The sequence below is a fragment of the Solanum dulcamara genome, chromosome 6 (assembly GCF_947179165.1).
Source record: "Solanum dulcamara chromosome 6, daSolDulc1.2, whole genome shotgun sequence".
NCBI classification, from domain to species: Eukaryota; Viridiplantae; Streptophyta; class Magnoliopsida; order Solanales; family Solanaceae; genus Solanum; species Solanum dulcamara.
The window spans coordinates 60,744,577-60,763,815 of record NC_077242.1 but is presented as its reverse complement, the minus strand read 5'-3'; the positions used below and the strand labels follow the sequence as shown (position 1 = coordinate 60,763,815).

The 19,239-nt window shown below is 37.6% G+C and overlaps 2 protein-coding genes across 5 annotated transcripts in view; one reads left to right on the top strand and one right to left on the bottom strand.

Moving 5' to 3' along the window:
- Window positions 1-9,981, top strand: part of LOC129891222 (L-arabinokinase-like) — a 44,108-nt gene extending 34,127 nt beyond the window's left edge. For all 4 annotated transcript variants that reach the window (XM_055966519.1, XM_055966517.1, XM_055966516.1 and 1 more), the window contains 15 exons: window positions 3,038-3,210; window positions 3,328-3,490; window positions 4,072-4,155; window positions 4,873-4,992; window positions 6,059-6,189; window positions 6,269-6,350; window positions 7,311-7,398; window positions 7,813-7,856; window positions 7,954-8,049; window positions 8,136-8,212; window positions 8,552-8,770; window positions 8,856-9,021; window positions 9,165-9,236; window positions 9,382-9,585; window positions 9,678-9,981. In XM_055966519.1, coding sequence (XP_055822494.1) covers window positions 3,038-3,210; window positions 3,328-3,490; window positions 4,072-4,155; window positions 4,873-4,992; window positions 6,059-6,189; window positions 6,269-6,350; window positions 7,311-7,398; window positions 7,813-7,856; window positions 7,954-8,049; window positions 8,136-8,212; window positions 8,552-8,770; window positions 8,856-9,021; window positions 9,165-9,236; window positions 9,382-9,585; window positions 9,678-9,797 — 1,839 coding nt within the window. In that variant the 3' untranslated portion in view covers window positions 9,798-9,981. The remainder of the gene's footprint in view (window positions 1-3,037; window positions 3,211-3,327; window positions 3,491-4,071; window positions 4,156-4,872; window positions 4,993-6,058; window positions 6,190-6,268; window positions 6,351-7,310; window positions 7,399-7,812; window positions 7,857-7,953; window positions 8,050-8,135; window positions 8,213-8,551; window positions 8,771-8,855; window positions 9,022-9,164; window positions 9,237-9,381; window positions 9,586-9,677) is intronic.
- A 139-nt stretch (window positions 9,982-10,120) lies between these two features.
- Window positions 10,121-18,155, bottom strand: LOC129891221 (auxin response factor 19-like). Its single transcript, XM_055966515.1, has 13 exons — window positions 17,605-18,155; window positions 17,128-17,240; window positions 15,637-15,735; window positions 15,487-15,543; window positions 15,136-15,291; window positions 14,966-15,050; window positions 14,775-14,865; window positions 14,394-14,558; window positions 14,079-14,277; window positions 13,842-13,983; window positions 11,541-13,378; window positions 11,263-11,453; window positions 10,121-10,699 (listed from the first exon to the last, which is right to left on the bottom strand). Exons 1-13 carry the CDS (start codon window positions 17,666-17,668, stop codon window positions 10,567-10,569), a joined length of 3,333 nt encoding a protein of 1,110 aa, XP_055822490.1. The 5' UTR covers window positions 17,669-18,155; the 3' UTR covers window positions 10,121-10,566.
- Window positions 18,156-19,239: the final 1,084 nt, after the last annotated feature.

The following is a 19,239-nucleotide window of genomic DNA, read 5'->3' as shown; positions in this document are numbered from 1 at the left end:
TCAAGCACATTCACTTAGCGGAAACTCAATTAAGGAAATACTTCTCATAACATAAGGGCCGAAGGCCAAACATTTCAATCCAACAAGAGTAGTAAATTAAGACTCATCAAAATAACAGTTCAATCTCCCACACTCCAGTCTATAAAGCCTCTATTCAAGTCTAAAAGGTGCCGATGACAAGCCCATGGCTACCGACAATCTAAATAAGGAAAAGACAATCAAAAACTGTACAAGAAGGCCCAATATCCTCCGGGAACTAGGAGGACTCACTGACTGGCTGGGAGTGTAGTGGATCTTCAACGGAGTGCCGGTTGATGATCTCTAGTACCTGTCTCTGCATCATGAAATGATGCAGGCCAAATGGCGTCAGTACATGGAATGTACGAGTATGTAAAATGGCCGAATACAACGAACATCAAGAAAGAATCAATCAACTCGGGAACTCAACTCAAAAGGGATGGCAACTCAATCAAATGTCCTAAGTCTAAACAAGGATATGATTTAGACGGGACCAATCGTATACAAATCAACTCAATCCGACTCAGAGTACTATCAACACCTATTTGGGAGTTTCTCTTAACCGACAACTATCACTTATGAGCCAGTGAAAGTACAACAAACCGACGTTGTTGCCGCGTCCGCTCATACCTTGCCAGGGCATGAACGAGTCAACAAATCATGGATCCAATCCAACCAGGTCCTATAATGTCAGGACAATTCTCTCGGTGAAGCATCCGACTTTAACGGTTCCATCCCCCCTACGTTTGGCGACGCAGTTATTGGGTTCGAGTATGGACTATACTCCTGCCCAATTCGGTGCTCGATACTTCTCCCAAGACTCAATGCTCATAAAACTCCATCCAATCAATTCAATCAAATCACATCGACAAGTCTCATTACAACCTTGTCAACTCATCAACTCTATCACAATCAAATCTCAATCTCAATGCTCAATCTCAATCATATCTTCAAGGAAGTTGTCAAAATGCATATATATATACATTATCTAGATATAAAATCAATCATCACCTCCATCCATTTGAGAAAAACCTTTATGACTCATCACATCTTCAAGACTTCAAATCGACATTCTTATAATAGGCAACATGTTTAAGAAGATAGTATACTTTATCAAATCTACATAATTAATAAGACCAACAAAACATATTTAGCAACTCATTTCTTCATCATCTCATACTCATATAAGGGCTCATTTTAGGAACCTCTTAGCTCAACAACATTAACACATAAATAATTAAATAAGATGGGAACAATACTCATTCAAACATGTACCATACCAAGAAACTCCATTTTCATGGGTATCTAACCTCAAAACAAGAATAGGGCACATGGGTGGACTTAACCCATGTTTTGGATAGCCTTACATACCTTGTGAAGACTTGAAGAAAACCTTGAGGTTGGGTCTTCAATGGAGGACTCTAATCTTGAAGCTTCTTGGACCCTTTTTTGGTTAGAAATGGAGAAGAAGAGAAGAGAGAAGGGAGAGGAGCTAGGGCTTTTCTTTAGAGAGAGAGTGGGGGCTGAATAAATGACCCCAAAATACACAAGGCTTGTGTATATATAATTTGGGAAATTTCCCAAATTGCCCTTCCTCCAAATTCTGAAAATTAGGCAAAAACGTCCTTGGCGCGATAGTGGCGCGTCGCGCCCTTACAGCGCCAAAGCCAATTACGCCTAAAACCTGCACAACTTTTAGTGGCGCGTCGCGCCAGGGACCAAACTACTGAGGCATGTTTCTGGTGCGATAGTGGCGCATCGCGCCCTTACAGCGCCAAGCCTATTGTTCTAAATTCTGGGAATTTGGCCTGAAAAACCCTGCACACTTTTAGTGGCGCGTCGCGCCAGGGACCAAACTACTGAGGCATGTTTCTGGCGCGATAGTGGCGCGTCGCGCCCTTACAGCGCCAAGCCTATTGTTCTAAATTCTGGGAATTTGGCCTGAAAAACCCTGCACACTTTTAGTGGCGCGTCGCGCGAGGGACCAAACTACTGAGGCATGTTCCTGGCGCGATAGTGGCGCGTCGCGCCCTTACAGCGCCAAGGCCATTTCCCCAGCAGTTGTAACCCAGGCCAAAAATGAAATCCCTGTCGTGCTAGTTCGTCTTCGGATCGTCATATCTTTTGACTTCTAACTCCAAAATTTACGTTCTTGGTGGCGTTGGAAAGAAGACTCGACGACCTTTAACTTGATAGGTCGTGGGCCACCCAGATTGATGTCTTTCAAACGATAGGGTCGTTAAAAGTCAACCCTTACATGAACTAGTCCTAAATTTAGCCACGACGGATCTTTTGGACTTAGCTCAGTCCTAGGGGTCCTCAATAACCCCACATCACATCCAACGCTCTTAAATTTCTCAGGGACTCATCTTAACTCGGGGACATACTTCGAAATGAATATGATGGGCCCCACACATATACAAAGAAGGCTCGAATCTTAGGGAAAATTTTGAGGGGTGTTACAGTTTTGTTGCTCAGGGGGAGTCTGGTAGCCTTGTATGTCGATTGTGTAAGTCACTCTATGGTTTAAAACAGTCTTTTCAAGCTCAAGCTTGGTTTGGAAAGTTCAACACTGCAATTCAGGAATTTATCACTCTCTGTTTTATCGACATTATGCATCAAATCCAATATTTCATGAGAAGACTGAGCACATTGAGATTGACTGCCAATTTTGTGAAGTCGAGTGATCAACTTGCAAATATCTTACCAAGCTCCTCATCGGTCCTCGTATAAATTACATTTGTAACAAGCTAGGTACATATGACTTGTATGTACTAACTTGAGGGGAGTGTTAGAATAGGAATAGGTATATACAATCCTACTTAGAATAGGAATATGAATAGTAATAGGAATAGAAATAGTATCTTTCTTGGTAAATGATTGTATTGTGGTGTCTATAAATAGGTTCTCTATGTAATAATGTAGATACACAATTTCAATAATATTTTTCCCCTATATTTCTCACAATTACAATATCTTTCTCCCTACTGATAACTTGCAATTTTTTCTTTCATTGCAGCTTAGTGGAGCGCGGAGGCTGCGAGATGCTATCGTCCTTGGCTATCAGCTTCAAAGGATTACTGGGAAAGATATTGCTATCCCAGAATGGTATTCACTTGCACAAAATGAACTTAGTTCACGCACTCAATTGCCAAATAAGGAAGTTCTCGATAGTAGCAGTCTTACGAGACAGTAAATTCTTTAACTCCTATCTATTTGTCTTTATGTCAAGTTAATTGGTCTAATATATCTCCTACAGCCACTCTTAGGCATGTTTCTTATCAAATATTCACCTAAATTACTTTGCAGAAGTGATTACTTTACAATTCTTCATGGAGATCATCAAGGGCTCCAGGATACACTTGGTTTCTTGAAGAGCTTGGCTGAAATGGAGTCCTCAGGTCGTCCTCAAAATAATAACAAGCTCCAAACACGTGAGCATCTGGCTGCTTCTGCAATCTTCAATTGGGAGGTATGTCTCATTCACTGTAAATATATTCTTGCATAGATTTTTCAGTTTTATATGAGCTGTCTAGTTTATAAATTTGGTAATAATATAAGAATCATTAGAAGGAAATCTTTGCATCCTTAACATTTTGAAATAAATCAACAAGAAATGGGGAAAACATGCCATAGGGAAAGTTTTCAAGTGTGCATCAATATGAATGTAGGGGTTCATTACTTATGTTATTGATTCAAACTTATTTACCAGAGTGATCTTTCTTGCTAATTTTAGTGTCTTCCAGTAATAAATTGACATGGAAATTTTGATATGTATCTTGGAATTTTTAAGGTTACCATAATAGCATTGCAGGAGATTTAGCTCTTAATGGTACTTTGTGTAAACATGCAAACAAACTCTAAAAGGATTGCAAAGTTTCCATGTTCAGGCTTGTCTTTTAGGAAGTGTGTGCAGCTTATAACCTTGACGTGTATTAGAACCTTGAATATGAGATATCAATGTTTATTGTTTATTAATGGAGGTCTGTATCATCAATGATATTTCAAATTGAGAGCCTAGATTCTAGATTTCTCTCTGTTCTTGTCGTGCAGGAAGAGATTTTTGTTTCAAGAGCACCCGGAAGATTGGACGTAATGGGAGGAATTGCTGACTATTCTGGTAGTTTAGTACTACAAGTAAAGTTCCTTTTTCCTTTTTATATTTTCCTTATTTATGCTTTGGAATATTTTATGCTAGTTTTATGTTGTGACTTGTTGAATGCATTCGTCACCTCGTATAAAAGTTCAAACTCTACCCTTGTATACTGGAATATCTTCACCTACTTCCTCACTAGTGAGCTCTGTTATATTTTCTTGCTTAAGGTGGTAATATTTTCAAGTGATGTTCACCAGAGCTAGAGCCTTCTGGCTCACTGTTAAAGTGTGTGTTTACCTCTTCTTTTTCAATGACGGTGATGTCGGGGACAGCTTGCACACACCTCGACTATTCCACTGAGTACCAAGTGTTTTTACCTCATATAAAAATGTGCTCAATAGAGGAGGTACTCGCCCTGTCCCAATTTATGTGGCACAATTCTTTTTTAATTCATCTTTCTATATTTGATAATAACTTTAAGATTCTTGTTTTCTTAATGAGATGATTTATAGGTACAAAAATTTCCAAGGCTTGTTGTAGATCACAAGTTTTAAAAGACATTTTATTTTTAATTTAAACTCCATGCCTAGCTAAACAGTCCCTACTTTGTGGAATTTCACTGGGTATGTTGTTGTTGTTGTTGTTACCAAGTTAAATGGTGACACATAAGTTGGAACTGAGGGAGTACTTTTTAGGCATTGTCATCATGTAACCATTGCCGTCTATTTACGATATGTTGTCATCATTTTCTTCTATAGATGCCTACCAGGGAGTCATGCCATGTCGCGATTCAGAGAAACCATCCAAGCAAGCACAAATTGTGGAAACATGCTCAGGCTAGGCAGCCCAAGGAAGGACCCACTGCTGTTCTTCAAATTGTATGTAATATCAAGTCTTTGGATATTCTCATTTCATGTGATCCATCACATTTTTGGTATGCTCTGTCATGTTTTCCTTAGTGTTTTGTCTTAGCTTCTTCACTCCGTTGTTTTCTTTATTTCCAATCACTGGGTATGTTGTTGTATGTGATCTATCCGCATTATCAGGAAAACACAACCATCCTAATTCCTTACTTGATGGTTTTAAATGCTGTGGGTGCACTTGCTGGTCAATTTTGTGTTAAATAATTGCAAAATCATAGGTTTGCCATCAGGAAGCAGCAAGTTGTTATTCTCAGGTGTAAAGTCTGAAAGTAGTTTTACATTTTGGCCATGATGAAATAATTTTCATTTAAGCGTGATATTAAATTAGTACTTCATATGCTTTATGGCTCCCAATCTCCTTGACGGCCTAGAAGTGTACGACCAGTTGTCACATTTGTTCACCAGTTGGCAATTGGTATGAATATTGTGTAGTAATGCTATGTGTTCCTCAGATATGTCATGTTTTAAGATAGGGATCTAAGTAGCTCGGGGTATAGACCAGGGGCGGATCTAGCATGTAATTAGGGGGTTCATCCGAACCCCCTTCGGCGAAAAATTATACTATTTATACATGGTTAAAATATTTTTTTATGTATAAATAGTAGATGTCGAACCCCCTTCGGCTAGTTCGTGTGTCTACTTTTTCAGATTTTGAACCCCTTATTAAAAATCCTGGGTCCGCCACTGGTATAGACTATTACATTAACTCAGGATATACTTGCAATTTTTGGCATGCATCTGACATACCACACAGGTACAACAAGGTGTATCAAGGGAATTAGGTATGGTAAAATAGAACAGAGACATTTTACATTACGTACGCATTTGAGAAGACAAAACATTCTTCTCAATAATGTATATATCTGAGACAAAAACTCTAACAAATAAATCATTTTGGCTTGCTAGTGTTTTAACCTCTATTGTCATTCGTTGTACTTTTGACACCATTATAATTGCCAGCCCTAATTTTCTATTTTGCTCATAGGAGCTTGTGGCTTACTTTTGATGAATTCAAATCCAGGTATCATTTGGCTCAGAATTAGGTAATCGTGGACCAACTTTTGATATGGACCTTTCTGATTTTGTGGAGGATGGACAGCCAATTACATATGAGAAAGCATACAATTATTTTACCCGAGACCCAGCCCAGAAGTGAGTGAACTCTTGTATATTAGTTCTCTTGCTTTTAATAGGATACCACCAGTTTGTAACCATGAAACACCCTCTGTAGGTGGGCAGCATATGTTGCTGGGACAATTTTGGTACTGATGACTGAATTAGGCATCCATTTTGAGGATAGCATTAGCATTCTGGTAAGTTTTGGGCTCCGTATAAGGTTTGGGCAATACTCCTCCCTTTGTGCCAGCTTTTGGCTTGTGAGTTACGCCCAACACCTAAATTTATATGATATCAGAGCATAAATCATCCCAATTATTGTTTTTTCCTTTCCTTGTAACTATGCATCTACTTGATGTTCTTTTGTGAATGAAACATCTTACTTTATATATATAAAAAAAACCTCGTCCCAATTATTAGGTATTGATGTTAGGCCACCATATTAAATTGCCCACGCACTAGATGTCCAGCTGTGGGTGTGAGATGGGGTATTGAATAGTCCCACATCAGATGAAAATGGGATGGGTGGTCTCCTTATATGGACTTGGGCAATTCTCCCCTCAAGAGCTAGCTTTTGGATTGAATTAAACGCATAGTCCATTTCCCTACAATTAGGCTGATGTAGTTTGTTATGAAAGGACCTTAGGCCTAACTCAACCCCAAAAGTTAGCTCTCGAGCTGAGGTTGCCCAAACCATATATGGAGACCAATTACCCATCCCACAATCAATGTGGGAGTTTTAACACCCCACACACCCAGGACTGGACATGTGGAGCATACATAATATAATATGGAAGCCCGATATTAGATAAACCAAGAATTGAGATTGGTCTAACTATGATACCATGTGAGAGAAGAGAAATTGAGAGAAAACTGTGTACATTATTCCCTCAACTAATTGGGGTTAAACAGTACCGTACATGCCCTAAGAAAGGAAAGGTAATCAATCTTATTACATGATTACAGGGAATGAACCATTCTAAATCTTTAATGGTATTCATAGTGTTTACAAGATCGTATGCATAGTTTATTTTAACACTTCAATTTATGTCAATCATAAATTAATAAGAGGGTCTTTTCGTACAAATATAGTATCCTCTTTCCTTCTTTTGCTTGTTTCATCTGACCAAGCTAGTTTTTGTGACCTGATTACACAGGTAAGTTCTGGTGTTCCTGAGGGCAAAGGTGTATCTTCTTCTGCTGCTATAGAAGTGGCCAGCATGACTGCTGTTGCTGCTGCTCATGGTACTGCATTTATCTGCAGAATACCCTCCTCCATAAAAAAAACAAATAATGTTCCTGATAATTCCGAAAGTATATCAGCTGACTACCATTATCACAGATACACAAATGTCTGTCACATAGCTTGATGATTTTTCATTAGTCACTTTAGGGATTTTGATGATCTCTGTCTCCTACATTTTTTATTCATATTTTTTTTGCATTCGTATTGATGGAAATTCGTTTAGATCAAATGCTAAATTTGAATAATGGGCAGGCGATTAGCAAAATTCGTTCCATTATTTGTTCTGGTTCCAAATTTATGGAAAAGATCCCAATTTTGGAAGATCTGGCTGATTTGAAAGGAGCAATTAACAGTTTCTGGATTTCTTTTTTATGTTAAATGAAGACTGAATTGCAAAACCGTTCATTTTGCAGGATTGAACATTGACCCCAGACATCTGGCTCTGCTTTGCCAAAAGGCACGTACTTCTCTCATTTTGTCCTTCCATATTTTTTCTCTGTTTCTTGGATTGGTAAAACCTCCCTTTCCAGCTCAAGCTTTATTCTCTTCAATAGGTGGAGAATCATATTGTTGGAGCTCCTTGCGGAGTGATGGATCAGATGGCGTCTGCATGTGGAGAGGCCAACAAGCTTCTTGCTATGGTGTGTCAGGTATGCAGCAATTTTTTGTGCAAAGTGTTCACATTGTTAATGGGATCAACCGTGTGATCAGAATTAGCACTAACCTTTTCTTTTAGCCTGCTGAGGTTCTAGGACTTGTTGACATACCACCCACAATCCGATTTTGGGGAATTGATTCTGGAATACGACACAGGTAAAACTTCCCAATGGGTATTTTCCCTTAACCTTCTCTATTTCCGTCAAGTTTGTTTTAAATCTAAAGTAAGACATTACTGTCTGTTCATGTCATATTAAAAGTTCCGGTCAAATTTATTTAAGGAAGTTCTTAAATAGATTGAGTCAAGAGCATTTCTCATGGAGCTGATCAGATTTTTTTTTTTTTTGAAGTGTGGGGCAATAAATCAATTAAGCTGGAGTGTAATTCAATTTCTCCGCCTAATGACTAACTGATTTTTACCAAATTAAGATCTATGTTTTGGCCTTATGTTCTCATTCTTTCCTAATTCCTAGAACTTATGAGAGTTTGTTGCAGTGTTGGTGGTTCAGACTACAAATCTGTTAGGGTTGGTGCATTTATGGGTAGGAAGATAATAAAGTCCTTGGCGTCTGTGGAGTTGTGCTCCTCCTTGTCAAACATTTCCACTCCTCAGCAAATCAACGGGTTCAACCCTGACGATGTTGATGAAGATGGAAAGAATCTGCTTGAAACAGAGGCTTCTCTGGATTACCTTTGCAACCTCTCAGCTCATAGGTTTGTTTATGCATATATAGTTTGTAGTTCTGTCTTTTTCTCTCCTTTTTCTACTTCCTATGTTTAATATATCTTCTAATTTCAGATATGAGGCGTCTTATGCAACTAGACTTCCAGAGTCTTTATCTGGCCAGGAATTTGTGGAGAAGTATCTTGATCATGATGATTCTGTAACTACAATTGATAAAGAGCGCAATTATGCTGTGAGAGCACCCACTAGGCATCCCATCTATGAGAACTTCCGAGTCAAGGTCCACAATTTTCTTTTCAAATCATTTCTGTCTGAATTATGTTTCTATTTCTTTACGTCTGATTACACTTTTTATCTCCTGTGCCTATGAGATCTCTCATATTCATAATGAACAATTGACTGACATGTGTATCAATTGCTCAGGCTTTCAAAGCATTATTATCAGCTTCACCTTCCAATTATCAACTATCTGCTCTTGGAGAGTTAATGTATCAGGTATATGATTTGATTCATGTCTTTGTTATTGTTCTTGAGCAGATTCTTTTTTGAATTGACCTTTGCAGTTGGTATTTATGATCCTTTGCAGAATTTTCTCTCAACTCTATAGAGGTTTTCTGACCAAGTGTTTCTCACACTGCAGTGCCATTTCAGTTACAGTGCTTGTGGTCTTGGGTCAAATGGGACAGATAGGCTGGTTAACTTGGTACAAGAAATGCAGCACTCTAAATCATCTGAATCTGAAGGTGGGACTTTGTTTGGGGCAAAGATAACAGGTGGAGGTTCTGGTGGAACTGTTTGTGTTATCGGGAGGAACTGCTTAAGAAGCAATGAACAACTTATTGAGGTAGTTGTATAAGAAGCAGCCTTTTGTTTGTATAGTTGTGGCATTCATGTTTTAGTAGCAAGATCTTCTAACTGTTGCGTTTCTATCTGCAGATTCAGCAAAGATACAAAGCTTCCACTGGATTCTCGCCATATGTGTTTGAAGGTTCTTCCCCTGGAGCTGCTAAATTTGGTTATCTCAAAATACACCTTCCATCCTCTTCTAAATCGTAGACAGATTTGAAGGCAAAGTGCAGGCGTTCTAGCACTGGAAACGTCTGCACATCACAAAGCATTGAGCTCAACGTATCAATGATTTTTCATTTTTCTGAAATAACATTTGCTTAGGCATTGATCATAAAGTATTTATGTAACTCAATCTTATAATTTCACTAAGCTATGGATTTTTGCCTCTTTACTAGTTTCTCTTTAACCTTTTATTAATCTTTCATTGCACATCTATTTGAAAACAAAGCATCATCTTAAGCAAACTTCAGGTGATTACTCTATTTGCCTCTTTAAGAAGTGACATAAGAGCCAAGGGATATAAAATGAAGTGAAACTGAAGTATCAGCTCAGCTACTGAAATTTACTTTTGAGATTTTCCAATGAAAGATTGAAGGAAAACCAGAGAACATTCAAAACAACTATACACTCCAACACTACATACATATTTGAAGGACAATTTTACATTTAAAATACTCTAAGAAACTTTTCATGCAAAGGAAACAAGAAATTTTAAATACTCTTGTAGCATGCATCTTGTGCTTCTATGGTTACCTAAGCTCGACCAGTTCCCCCCTTGTAACACGAGCTACCATACTTGGACTGGTGAGATGATGAGGCACACCCACTTCCCGCTTTGTTCCTGTAAGATATTAGCGACAGGAAAGGTCTTTATACCAAGATCCTAGGAAGAGCTGATTTACGTGTTCTATCTGTATAAAGGGAAGAATAACCAATCGTGGCAGGGTTCTAAGAATGGAACTTTAGCCAGTTAACTTTACACATTTCCTCCGTCTGAACTACTACAAGCTTGATTTTGGACATTATTCCCAAAATCTCCATCCAAACTCATTTGTTGGACCTCTTGTGGAGAAAGAATCTTGATGCAGCGGACACAGTTCACAAATTCCCTGAAGTATCATATGATCATTACAACACATGTCAGTATGCCACAAATATGTACAAGTACAAGGGAATGGGGAGGATTATAAAAACAGCTTAGCCACTTTTATCAAGTGTCATGCATAATGGGATAGAAGTTGTATGGTTATAAGGTGGTTCAGTTCGAAGTTGTGGCGCTCAAGACTTTGAGTCAAGAGGTCAGGTGTTCAGAAAGGTGGTGATGCGGCATTGGCATTTTCAGCAAATTAATCAGATAGCTTTCCTTCTTTTCATTTACGTGGCTACATATGTACTTGTAGCGATCAAAGCAACGGAGCCATCATAGTATTTTTTAATTCCTCCGAAAGGAAGGATGGCAATTTGATTATTTACCCATGAGTCTGATAGATTCTATTTTTGAGTCTCCAACAATTATTCCAATAATTACATATCCGATTTGGCCTATGGACGAATATGCAAGCATACGTTTAGCTTTCAAGAAATCTTAACCATCAGGAAGGGCATACACAGCTTGCTTGTATAGAAAATGCAAATACTGAAAATTAGATAGAAGCAAAGTTCAAGAACTTACTCCCAAGGATCATCGCCAACAAGCAGAACGTCATTCTCATGATCCACATATACAAGCTTCCATCCTATCCTTTGTCTATCCTCCAGTTGTCCCTCTATACCAAATCTACGAGCTAAATCTTGTTTAAGCTCTTCGTAGCCCGAGTAACGTGCAATGTCGATTGATCTTCCAACAGCACCACGCTTGTATACCTTTGAGAGCATAGAGGCAAAAAAAAAGTCAGTACTCTTAACTCAAAACAATGTGAGGTAGGAAATCGATTTGCCAAGTTAACCTACCTTGGTATATGTCCGCATGCGAGGCATTTGAGGTGGCGGGGCCCAGGCACCTCTATTCATGAAGCTGCCTTCATTTATGGTAGAATCAATTGAATTGAAGGCCATATCAGGAACTCCAAATGATTGGGAGACCATTGATGATGAGAGTTCAGGCTGTGCATCCTTGGGATTCTCATAGCTGGAAAGCATGCCTCCACCTGAGGATATATTATTTGATACATCTTTCCTTGAACCCACCAAGCTATTTGTGATCAAAGAATCAGGCATTATGGGTATTCCTAACTGATTGTCCATGTTTGCTCCAAAAGCAACACTGATTCTGGGGTCACCCTGAACTTCTCCATCTTGACTATCTCTAAATACAACTGCTTGAGAATTGAAAGACATCGGGTTAGTCGTCTGCTGCAAGTGGACATCATTTTGAGAAAAGCAGACAGAGGTTGCTGAAGATGAACTATCTAAATAATCCATCTGGGGAACTGCAGTACTAAGGTATGTTTGAGGAGGCAAAAACCCATGGTTCTGGCTCTTGGAGATATTCAATGAGGGCTTCACATCAGATTTTTGCTGCAAATCTTTGACAAGATTTCTATTAGGGGACATAGCTTCTAATCCACTGGAACTCAAAAGAGGTAGAGAAGACTGGGTTGTTTCATCCGCTGCAGCTGTGCCTCGTTGGATCCTACCATTCATAATTGGCTGAACCGCATTTTGACAGTTGTTTGTGGATGGTGAGGTGGAACATGATGGGATATCATCCGTAACCACCGACTGGCCTCCACCTGCAGCTCCTGTTAAGAAGCTACTGCAGTTTGCGGAAAGCTGATTAGTTGTCGGTGGTAGAACATGGCCAACTTGTCCAGGTAGTTCTGGTAGAATTCCTGGTTGCTGCTGCTGCTTCATATGCTGATTTGACTGGGCAAAACGAACATTAGACTGGCTATTATTTATCGTCATTTGCTGCTGGGCAACTTGTGGCTGGGAAAGAGACGTGGAGGTGGACGTGGTTTGAGACATATCTAGCATTTGGCTTGTTGCAAGTGACCTGGAAAAGTTATGTGATACATCTAAGTGCTGCTTCTGCTGATCTTGGATTGGCCCAAGCTGGGATGGTTGTTGCAGTAAAGATTGTTGAGCTAGAAGTGATTGCTGCTGATGCAGCTTCTGCAAAAGCTGCATCTGTAATTGGTTATCAGAGAAATGCAGTTGTTGGTTAAGTGGATCACTCGGCTGGGGTGGCATGAAACTTTGCTGCTGAGTCTGATTCATAATCTGTTGCTGCTGTGGCAGGTTCTGAGGAAGGTTCCTCTGCAGCTGATTTTGAAATGATTGTTGTTGCTGTAGGACATTCTGAGATTGCACAAGACTTTGTGCTTGCAAAAGCTGGGCCTGAACATGGTTTGTAGGCAGTGATTGGTTAATTAGGTTCTGTCTTGGTTGCTGACTGATATCTGACAACTGTTGCTGCGACTGCATAATGGAGCCTGCTGGACTCAATGTGGCAGTTGGTAACTTCTGTAGCTGGTCGAGTTGCTGACCTTGTTGGGTTGGCCTTTGGGAACCAAACTGCAATGTGTTCTGCTGAGGAAGCTGAGGTGCTGGTAGACCTAACTGACGTGAGTGGTCTGCTCCGCCTCCAACATTCTGTAGAACAGAACCAGACATAGAATGCAGGTAGTTTGGCTGCATTGAGTTAGCCAGAGAAGGATTCTGTTGCATGTTCATCCATTGGACTAAGCTCAGGCCTGGAAGACCTTGCAGATCCTTCATGCCAAAGTCATCACCGAGCCATGGCATTGTCCTCTTAAACAGGCCATCCAGATCAGAACAATCATCATCTGCAAGAAGTGGCACATTCTACAGATCAGAAATCTAGGAATATAGTTTATAGTTGAATGATTTTTGGAGGTGAAAGTAATATTCATAAATAGATTATATTTCAATATTCACAACAATATTATATTTCATTTTTCCTGAGATATTGCTCGCCTTTTCAAGTAAGGTCCAGTGATATCATTCGATATCATAAGCTACTCAAGAAAAACAAGAAAGGAAACAAAGATAGAAGAGGAAAGGACAAAAAGGCATATCTGTTTCCAAAATCCTATTGGTTGCTTATTCAAAGTCCTTTTTACAGTAAGAATACTGTTTTCCATAAGAAAGACATCCACTAATTACCAGTTTAACTTCATGGTCCACTGGGAGTAAATGGTAAAATCAAATTGATCCAACTATCTCTTCGAAAATATAAATAGAAAATCAGACATAAAAGTCATATTTTGATTGTAATTTGCTCACTACCTGGCATTCCAGGTAGCCTTGGCCGCTTTGACCTAAAGAATGGCGGAGTAGGACAGATGAAAAACGGTGCTGTTACTGGTTCAATCTCCCAAATGGAGACTCGGTTACGCCTCTCCCCAGCAGTTGACTCATCCCAACCAACCTAATCACAGTTCACAAGTTTGAAGGTGTCAGTACATCCTGTAGTTAAAGCTAGAATACAACTATACAAGTTATAGAAAACTTAAGTTTATATACCTGCAAGTTACGCCACTGGGAGTTCTTCCACCTCACTGGATCAAGATCACTGATACCAGTAATTGTGCCCATATACCTTCTAGTTCCTGATTCTTCCGTCTCAAACATCATGCGGAATCGCATGCCAAGTGATACTTGACTGCTGTAAGTTGCCTTGTAATACTTGGCTAAAGGGATGACAAATTCTGAAGGACTTGCCCTGTTCATATTAGAGGTTTAAGAATTTTAATTAGCATGAGATAAAATCATCAGAAGGATTGAGAAGTTGCAAAAGGAAATGCATAGGCTGCCTAATAAGAAAGTAAATTCATTGACCTTGGGTTATAAAACACAGTGAACAGGCTGTTGTTTGCAGCTGCATGGGCAGCCGCTGCTAGGATACCAATATGCATGCTATCACTTGACAACACCGATGATGATAAGTTGGTTGGCTGTCTGTTTGCCCTCCTAATTCCGAGTAGAAGCTGCTGCTTTTCGTCCCTGTCGACAAGATTGCAGAGCGTCAAGGATGACCAAAACATATGAACGATCAAAGAAGAGAATCTAACAGGTGAATTGGTTCTTTTGAAGCCTCAGAAGTCAGAGACCTTCATTGATCTTACTTATTACTCTATTTTAGTCATCAGTTTATACTTACAATTATCACAAGAAAGATATATAACATTCAAGGTGGCATGTCGTTGCCAGTATCATTACCTAATAAACAAAACTGAGTCACCAGCAAAGAGCCTCTTCCCACTGACAAAGAGGCTCCATCCCGTTGTTAGCAAATGGCGTTTGGGTTGCCCTGGATCACCAGAGATAGGTAAGTCATAGGAAACGAGCCAAATTTTATCTAGCCTCACTTGGGCAAGTAAATCCATACATAGCAGCTAAACAAATTGTACCGCGATAAATATGGCGGAAGGTCCACAAATTATCATGCAAGTCTCTAGCCACAAGTTCTTGAGCAGGTGGTTGCATTGAGTAATCCTGAGAATGAACAAGCACGCCTATCACACAAAAGATAGAGAAACAACCAAAATGTATCAAATGAGAAACTTCAATATGCTCTTACCAGAGGCGGGAATATTTTTTCTGCAGCACGTCGAGGGACAGAAAAACCTCCATGTGTGCTTGTATCACTGGCAGTCAAGGTCTTGCAAAAAAATTCTGTTTGTGGTTTATTTGCTTTCATAGACAAATCTGATCTCAACAATGCCTCCTTGTCAAACTGCAAATGACCAAAGGTTCACTAAATGAGTTTTAAATTCCACCTGAATATGCTATAATTGAGATCCTCCACGGACGGAGGACCACCTCACACTCCCCCGCCCCCAAACCCCTTTCTCTTTTCTGAATAAAGAAAAAGAAGTCAAGCATAGGGAAAATCGCCTTTTAATGTAGATACAGCAAGGAAGAGACATACTGAAGGAACTGGCTGCAGTGTCATTTGTGCATAAACTTCATCTGTTTCTGGATCCGCCTAATGATAAAAAATCCAATCATCATTGTTGAATAGCAGAGGCTTCAAATGATCAGTTTATATTTTAGGCAAATGAAGTTTGAATGTACGTACATGCAGGGTAACATTGTGAAGGAGACAAACTAACTTTGATGGAAGGTTTGGATAGTTTGGTATTTGGGCATCTACATCTTTCTTCATAGATGCTGCAACCTGAAAAAGTTCAAGTGCAAGAATAAAACAAATTAGACCCTTGAATAACTCTGCATACAGGACTAATCTTAACCAGACAACCATTCTAGATACAACACTGCAGAGGCTTCAAACATTCTATATGGCATACATTTCAGTTCCAACACAGATAAATTCTTGAAAGTAATCAAAATTTGACTAAAAAGAAAAGGCAAAGATTCAGAATTTTCCTATTTACCAAAAACATATTCAAGTTTTATTTAACAAAACCACCATTGAATTACATGGACATAATAGTACTCCCACTAACTTCTCATTTCCTTCTTATTATCTTCCTAGTTTCTTTCCTTTTCTCCTCCTCAACATTTTTTTAATATCAATGGTGTTTAGGCAGACCTGCATGCATCTCACGTATTCAACAAAGTACCTGCTACCTTCCATCAGATACTGCATAGCTCTGTCCACCAAGTCATAGACGAACCGGAAGAAATCAGTTACCTCTTTTGTCTTTATTGGAATTTAAACTTTAATCTACATGATTTATCCCACTTTAATTTAGTGCATTTTCTTTCTCATCATTAAGGTTTGCTAAAGAAATTCGGAAAATTCTTTTCAATTTTTATTTTTTTGGCAAAAGACACCTAAATCTCGTGACTTTTAGGATAACAAATTGAACAAACAACAACAACAGGGTCTGGTGAGGATAGATTGTATACACACCTCGTCCCTACCCTACGTTAAGAGATAGAAAAATTATTTCCAATAAATCTTTAGCTAAAAAAAACATACCAAAGCAAATAAAAGAAATAACGAAGTAAGGAAATCATGCCAAATTGAACGCCTAGCCATAAAGGTTACATTTTTTATTACCCTTTTTTTCCCTTATTAAAACAACCCCACTACCTTAGTTGTTGGCAACATCATAGTCAAAGATACTAAAAGATGATGTTTCCTATCTTTTCATCTTGTTCTTTTTCTAAAACCGTGTGGTAAAATACATAGTGTATGCACGTGCACAGGTAAGCATATGCATAAAGCCAACAAAACAAATAACAAATTCTCCATAAACATACAACTATACATACTGACACAAGATGCATGTTACACCAGAGATACCATAACAGATACAAGGAAAAAAAAAAGATGTGATCCAAAATTAAATAAATTACTCTTACTAGAACATGGACATGAAAATAAATAAATAAAAATACATTTCTACTATCAAAATCAACAAGTAACAACAAGGTAGTGAATGTTAATAATGTGCACCACATCAGCTCACGTTAGCAAATAGCCGCATAAAAAAATAATAATAATAATTTTGTTTTATTTTTGCCGATAATTATTATATGGAATTTAAATATTTATTGATTTTTACAACCAAAACAAGAAATGTTATATAAAAAATTAAACCTGTTCACTATGGCCTTGAGGAAAATAAACAACGTGGGTCCCACTGGCGGGTAAATTCACCAAAGGACCGGCGCAGGCTTGCCATAGCTCTTGGTTTATATTTTTCTTCTCCACTGCAAAAATAAATTAAAAAAATTATAACACTTATTAATACAAACACACACAAAAAAAAAGATGACTTTTTATTATTGCAAATATAAATTGAAAAAAAAAAGTAGAGATTGCAACTTTAAGAAACGTGCAAGTGTTTTCATTTTTCCTTTCCAATAAAAGTAAAAGGAAAAAAACGTATATTTTCCAGGAAAATTTCATTGGGAAGGAAAAAAAAATACTCCTTTGAAGAAATAGACAAAAAAGTGGAGAAAGAGAAATAGTTTTAGTGCTTTGATTCAACGATTGTTACAATGCATCGAGAAAGTATATACGTAACAAAAATAATATTTATATTTATATATATAGGTAAAGATAGTGACAGACCTTCGGCAATATTCCCGTTGACAGTATGTTGCTGAACTCCGGCAGTATTCGCTGGTGTTTTCATTTTTTTTAGTTAAAAATAATAAAGTAGCCAGATATTCTCACCGGAGATTCATCTCACCAAACTCCGGCGACACAAATAAAAAAACTGAATAGATCTTTTCTACTCTGTAAGAAATGCGAAAAAAGGAAAAAAAACAGAGGAGGTGGTTGCCGGCGGTAGATTTTCCGGTGGCCGGAAAAGGAGGAAGAAAGATTAGGGGGACAAAGAAAAGGTTAGGAAAAAAAAGAGGTGTGTGTTGAGGATAGGAGAGACCAAATGCTGCAGTTTTGCTTTAAATTGCCCCCTTTTCTACCAGACACACTACCTTCTCTCTCTATATATAATTTGCTGTTTTTCTCTTTACAAAGAAGCCTTTATCAGAAATGGCCTTGCCTTTTGTTTTGATTTTCTTTTTTTTCCTCTCTCTCTCTGTGTATCTCTGCTTGCTTATTCTTTCTTCTCTCTTTCCATTTTGTATGAATAGATAAAATAATAATAAAACATTATATGTGTATGTTTTTTTTTTCTATATATCTTGGTTATATATTCTCTGTCTGTGGCTATGGCCTAGCAAAGTTGACCATTGAGGTGAAACTTATAAAGGATGTTTATAATTAATAGTATGATTAATAATGCTACTACTATGGAGGGGGAAAAAGGAATTTCCTTATACTTATGATCAAATATAATGAAGCAATTCTCATTTCATTTAGAGTTTGATTAATTTAGATTTATATTATGTGTCACTCTATTTCGAGAAAAACACTTTTTATCAATAATTTTTTATTATAAAGGCTTGAAAATTTTATAACACATATTTTTCGATATTCAACTTCAAGAAAAAGTAAAAAAAAAAAATCATAATTAAATAACCTCTTAAATTAACCGAACAAAAGCTCCGTGTTCTTTCTATCTTGAGAAGAAGAGATTCCTTATCATCCATTAAGGCTTGTATAACCTTTCCCAACTTGTTTCAAGGATTCGTTTGGTTTGATAGATAAGAAGAGTTAATTTTGGGATAATTTTTAAGTATTCTTTAATTCTTTGTTTGGTTGTAAAGGTTGAATAACTTATCTCAGAATTAATAATTAGTATTGGGATAAGTTATCCCTTCCTAGGGTGGAATAGTAATCCTATGATAATTTATCTTAGGATAAAGTAAGTAAAATAACAAAAATACCTCCGTTAAACTCTCTTTTATATACTATTTTTTACATTCATGTATATTAACATAATTTTTAACAACATTTTAAATAACATTCAAAACCTTAATTGATCATTGTTTTTATGATAATATATTTTTCTATTAAAAAATTAAATTTTATAAATACAATTTTTATTTATGAATATAATATAAGTTGAATTTATTTGTCCAATTCTTATGTTTATTTATATTTTGATTTCTCTTAAAGTGTTCACTCCACTACTAAATTACATATTTTTAATTTGATAATTTATTACTCACTTAAAAATTATATTTTATATATCAATTAAAATGTAGATAATTTTTTTAAATAATTTTTTTTACTTTAATAAACTTATAATGGAAGTTTTATTTTTAATCTAAATAAGATGAAAATTTTATTTTCAAG

Coding starts and splice junctions, on each gene's coding strand:
- LOC129891221 (XM_055966515.1), bottom strand. CDS start 17,668: ATGAAAACACCAGCGAATACTGCCGGAGTTCAGCAACATACTGTCAAC. Junction 15,292..15,486: donor CACTGCAGCCAGTTCCTTCA/GTATGTCTCTTC, acceptor GGTCATTTGCAG/TTTGACAAGGAGGCATTGTT. Junction 11,454..11,540: donor GCATGCGGACATATACCAAG/GTAGGTTAACTT, acceptor ATGCTCTCAAAG/GTATACAAGCGTGGTGCTGT.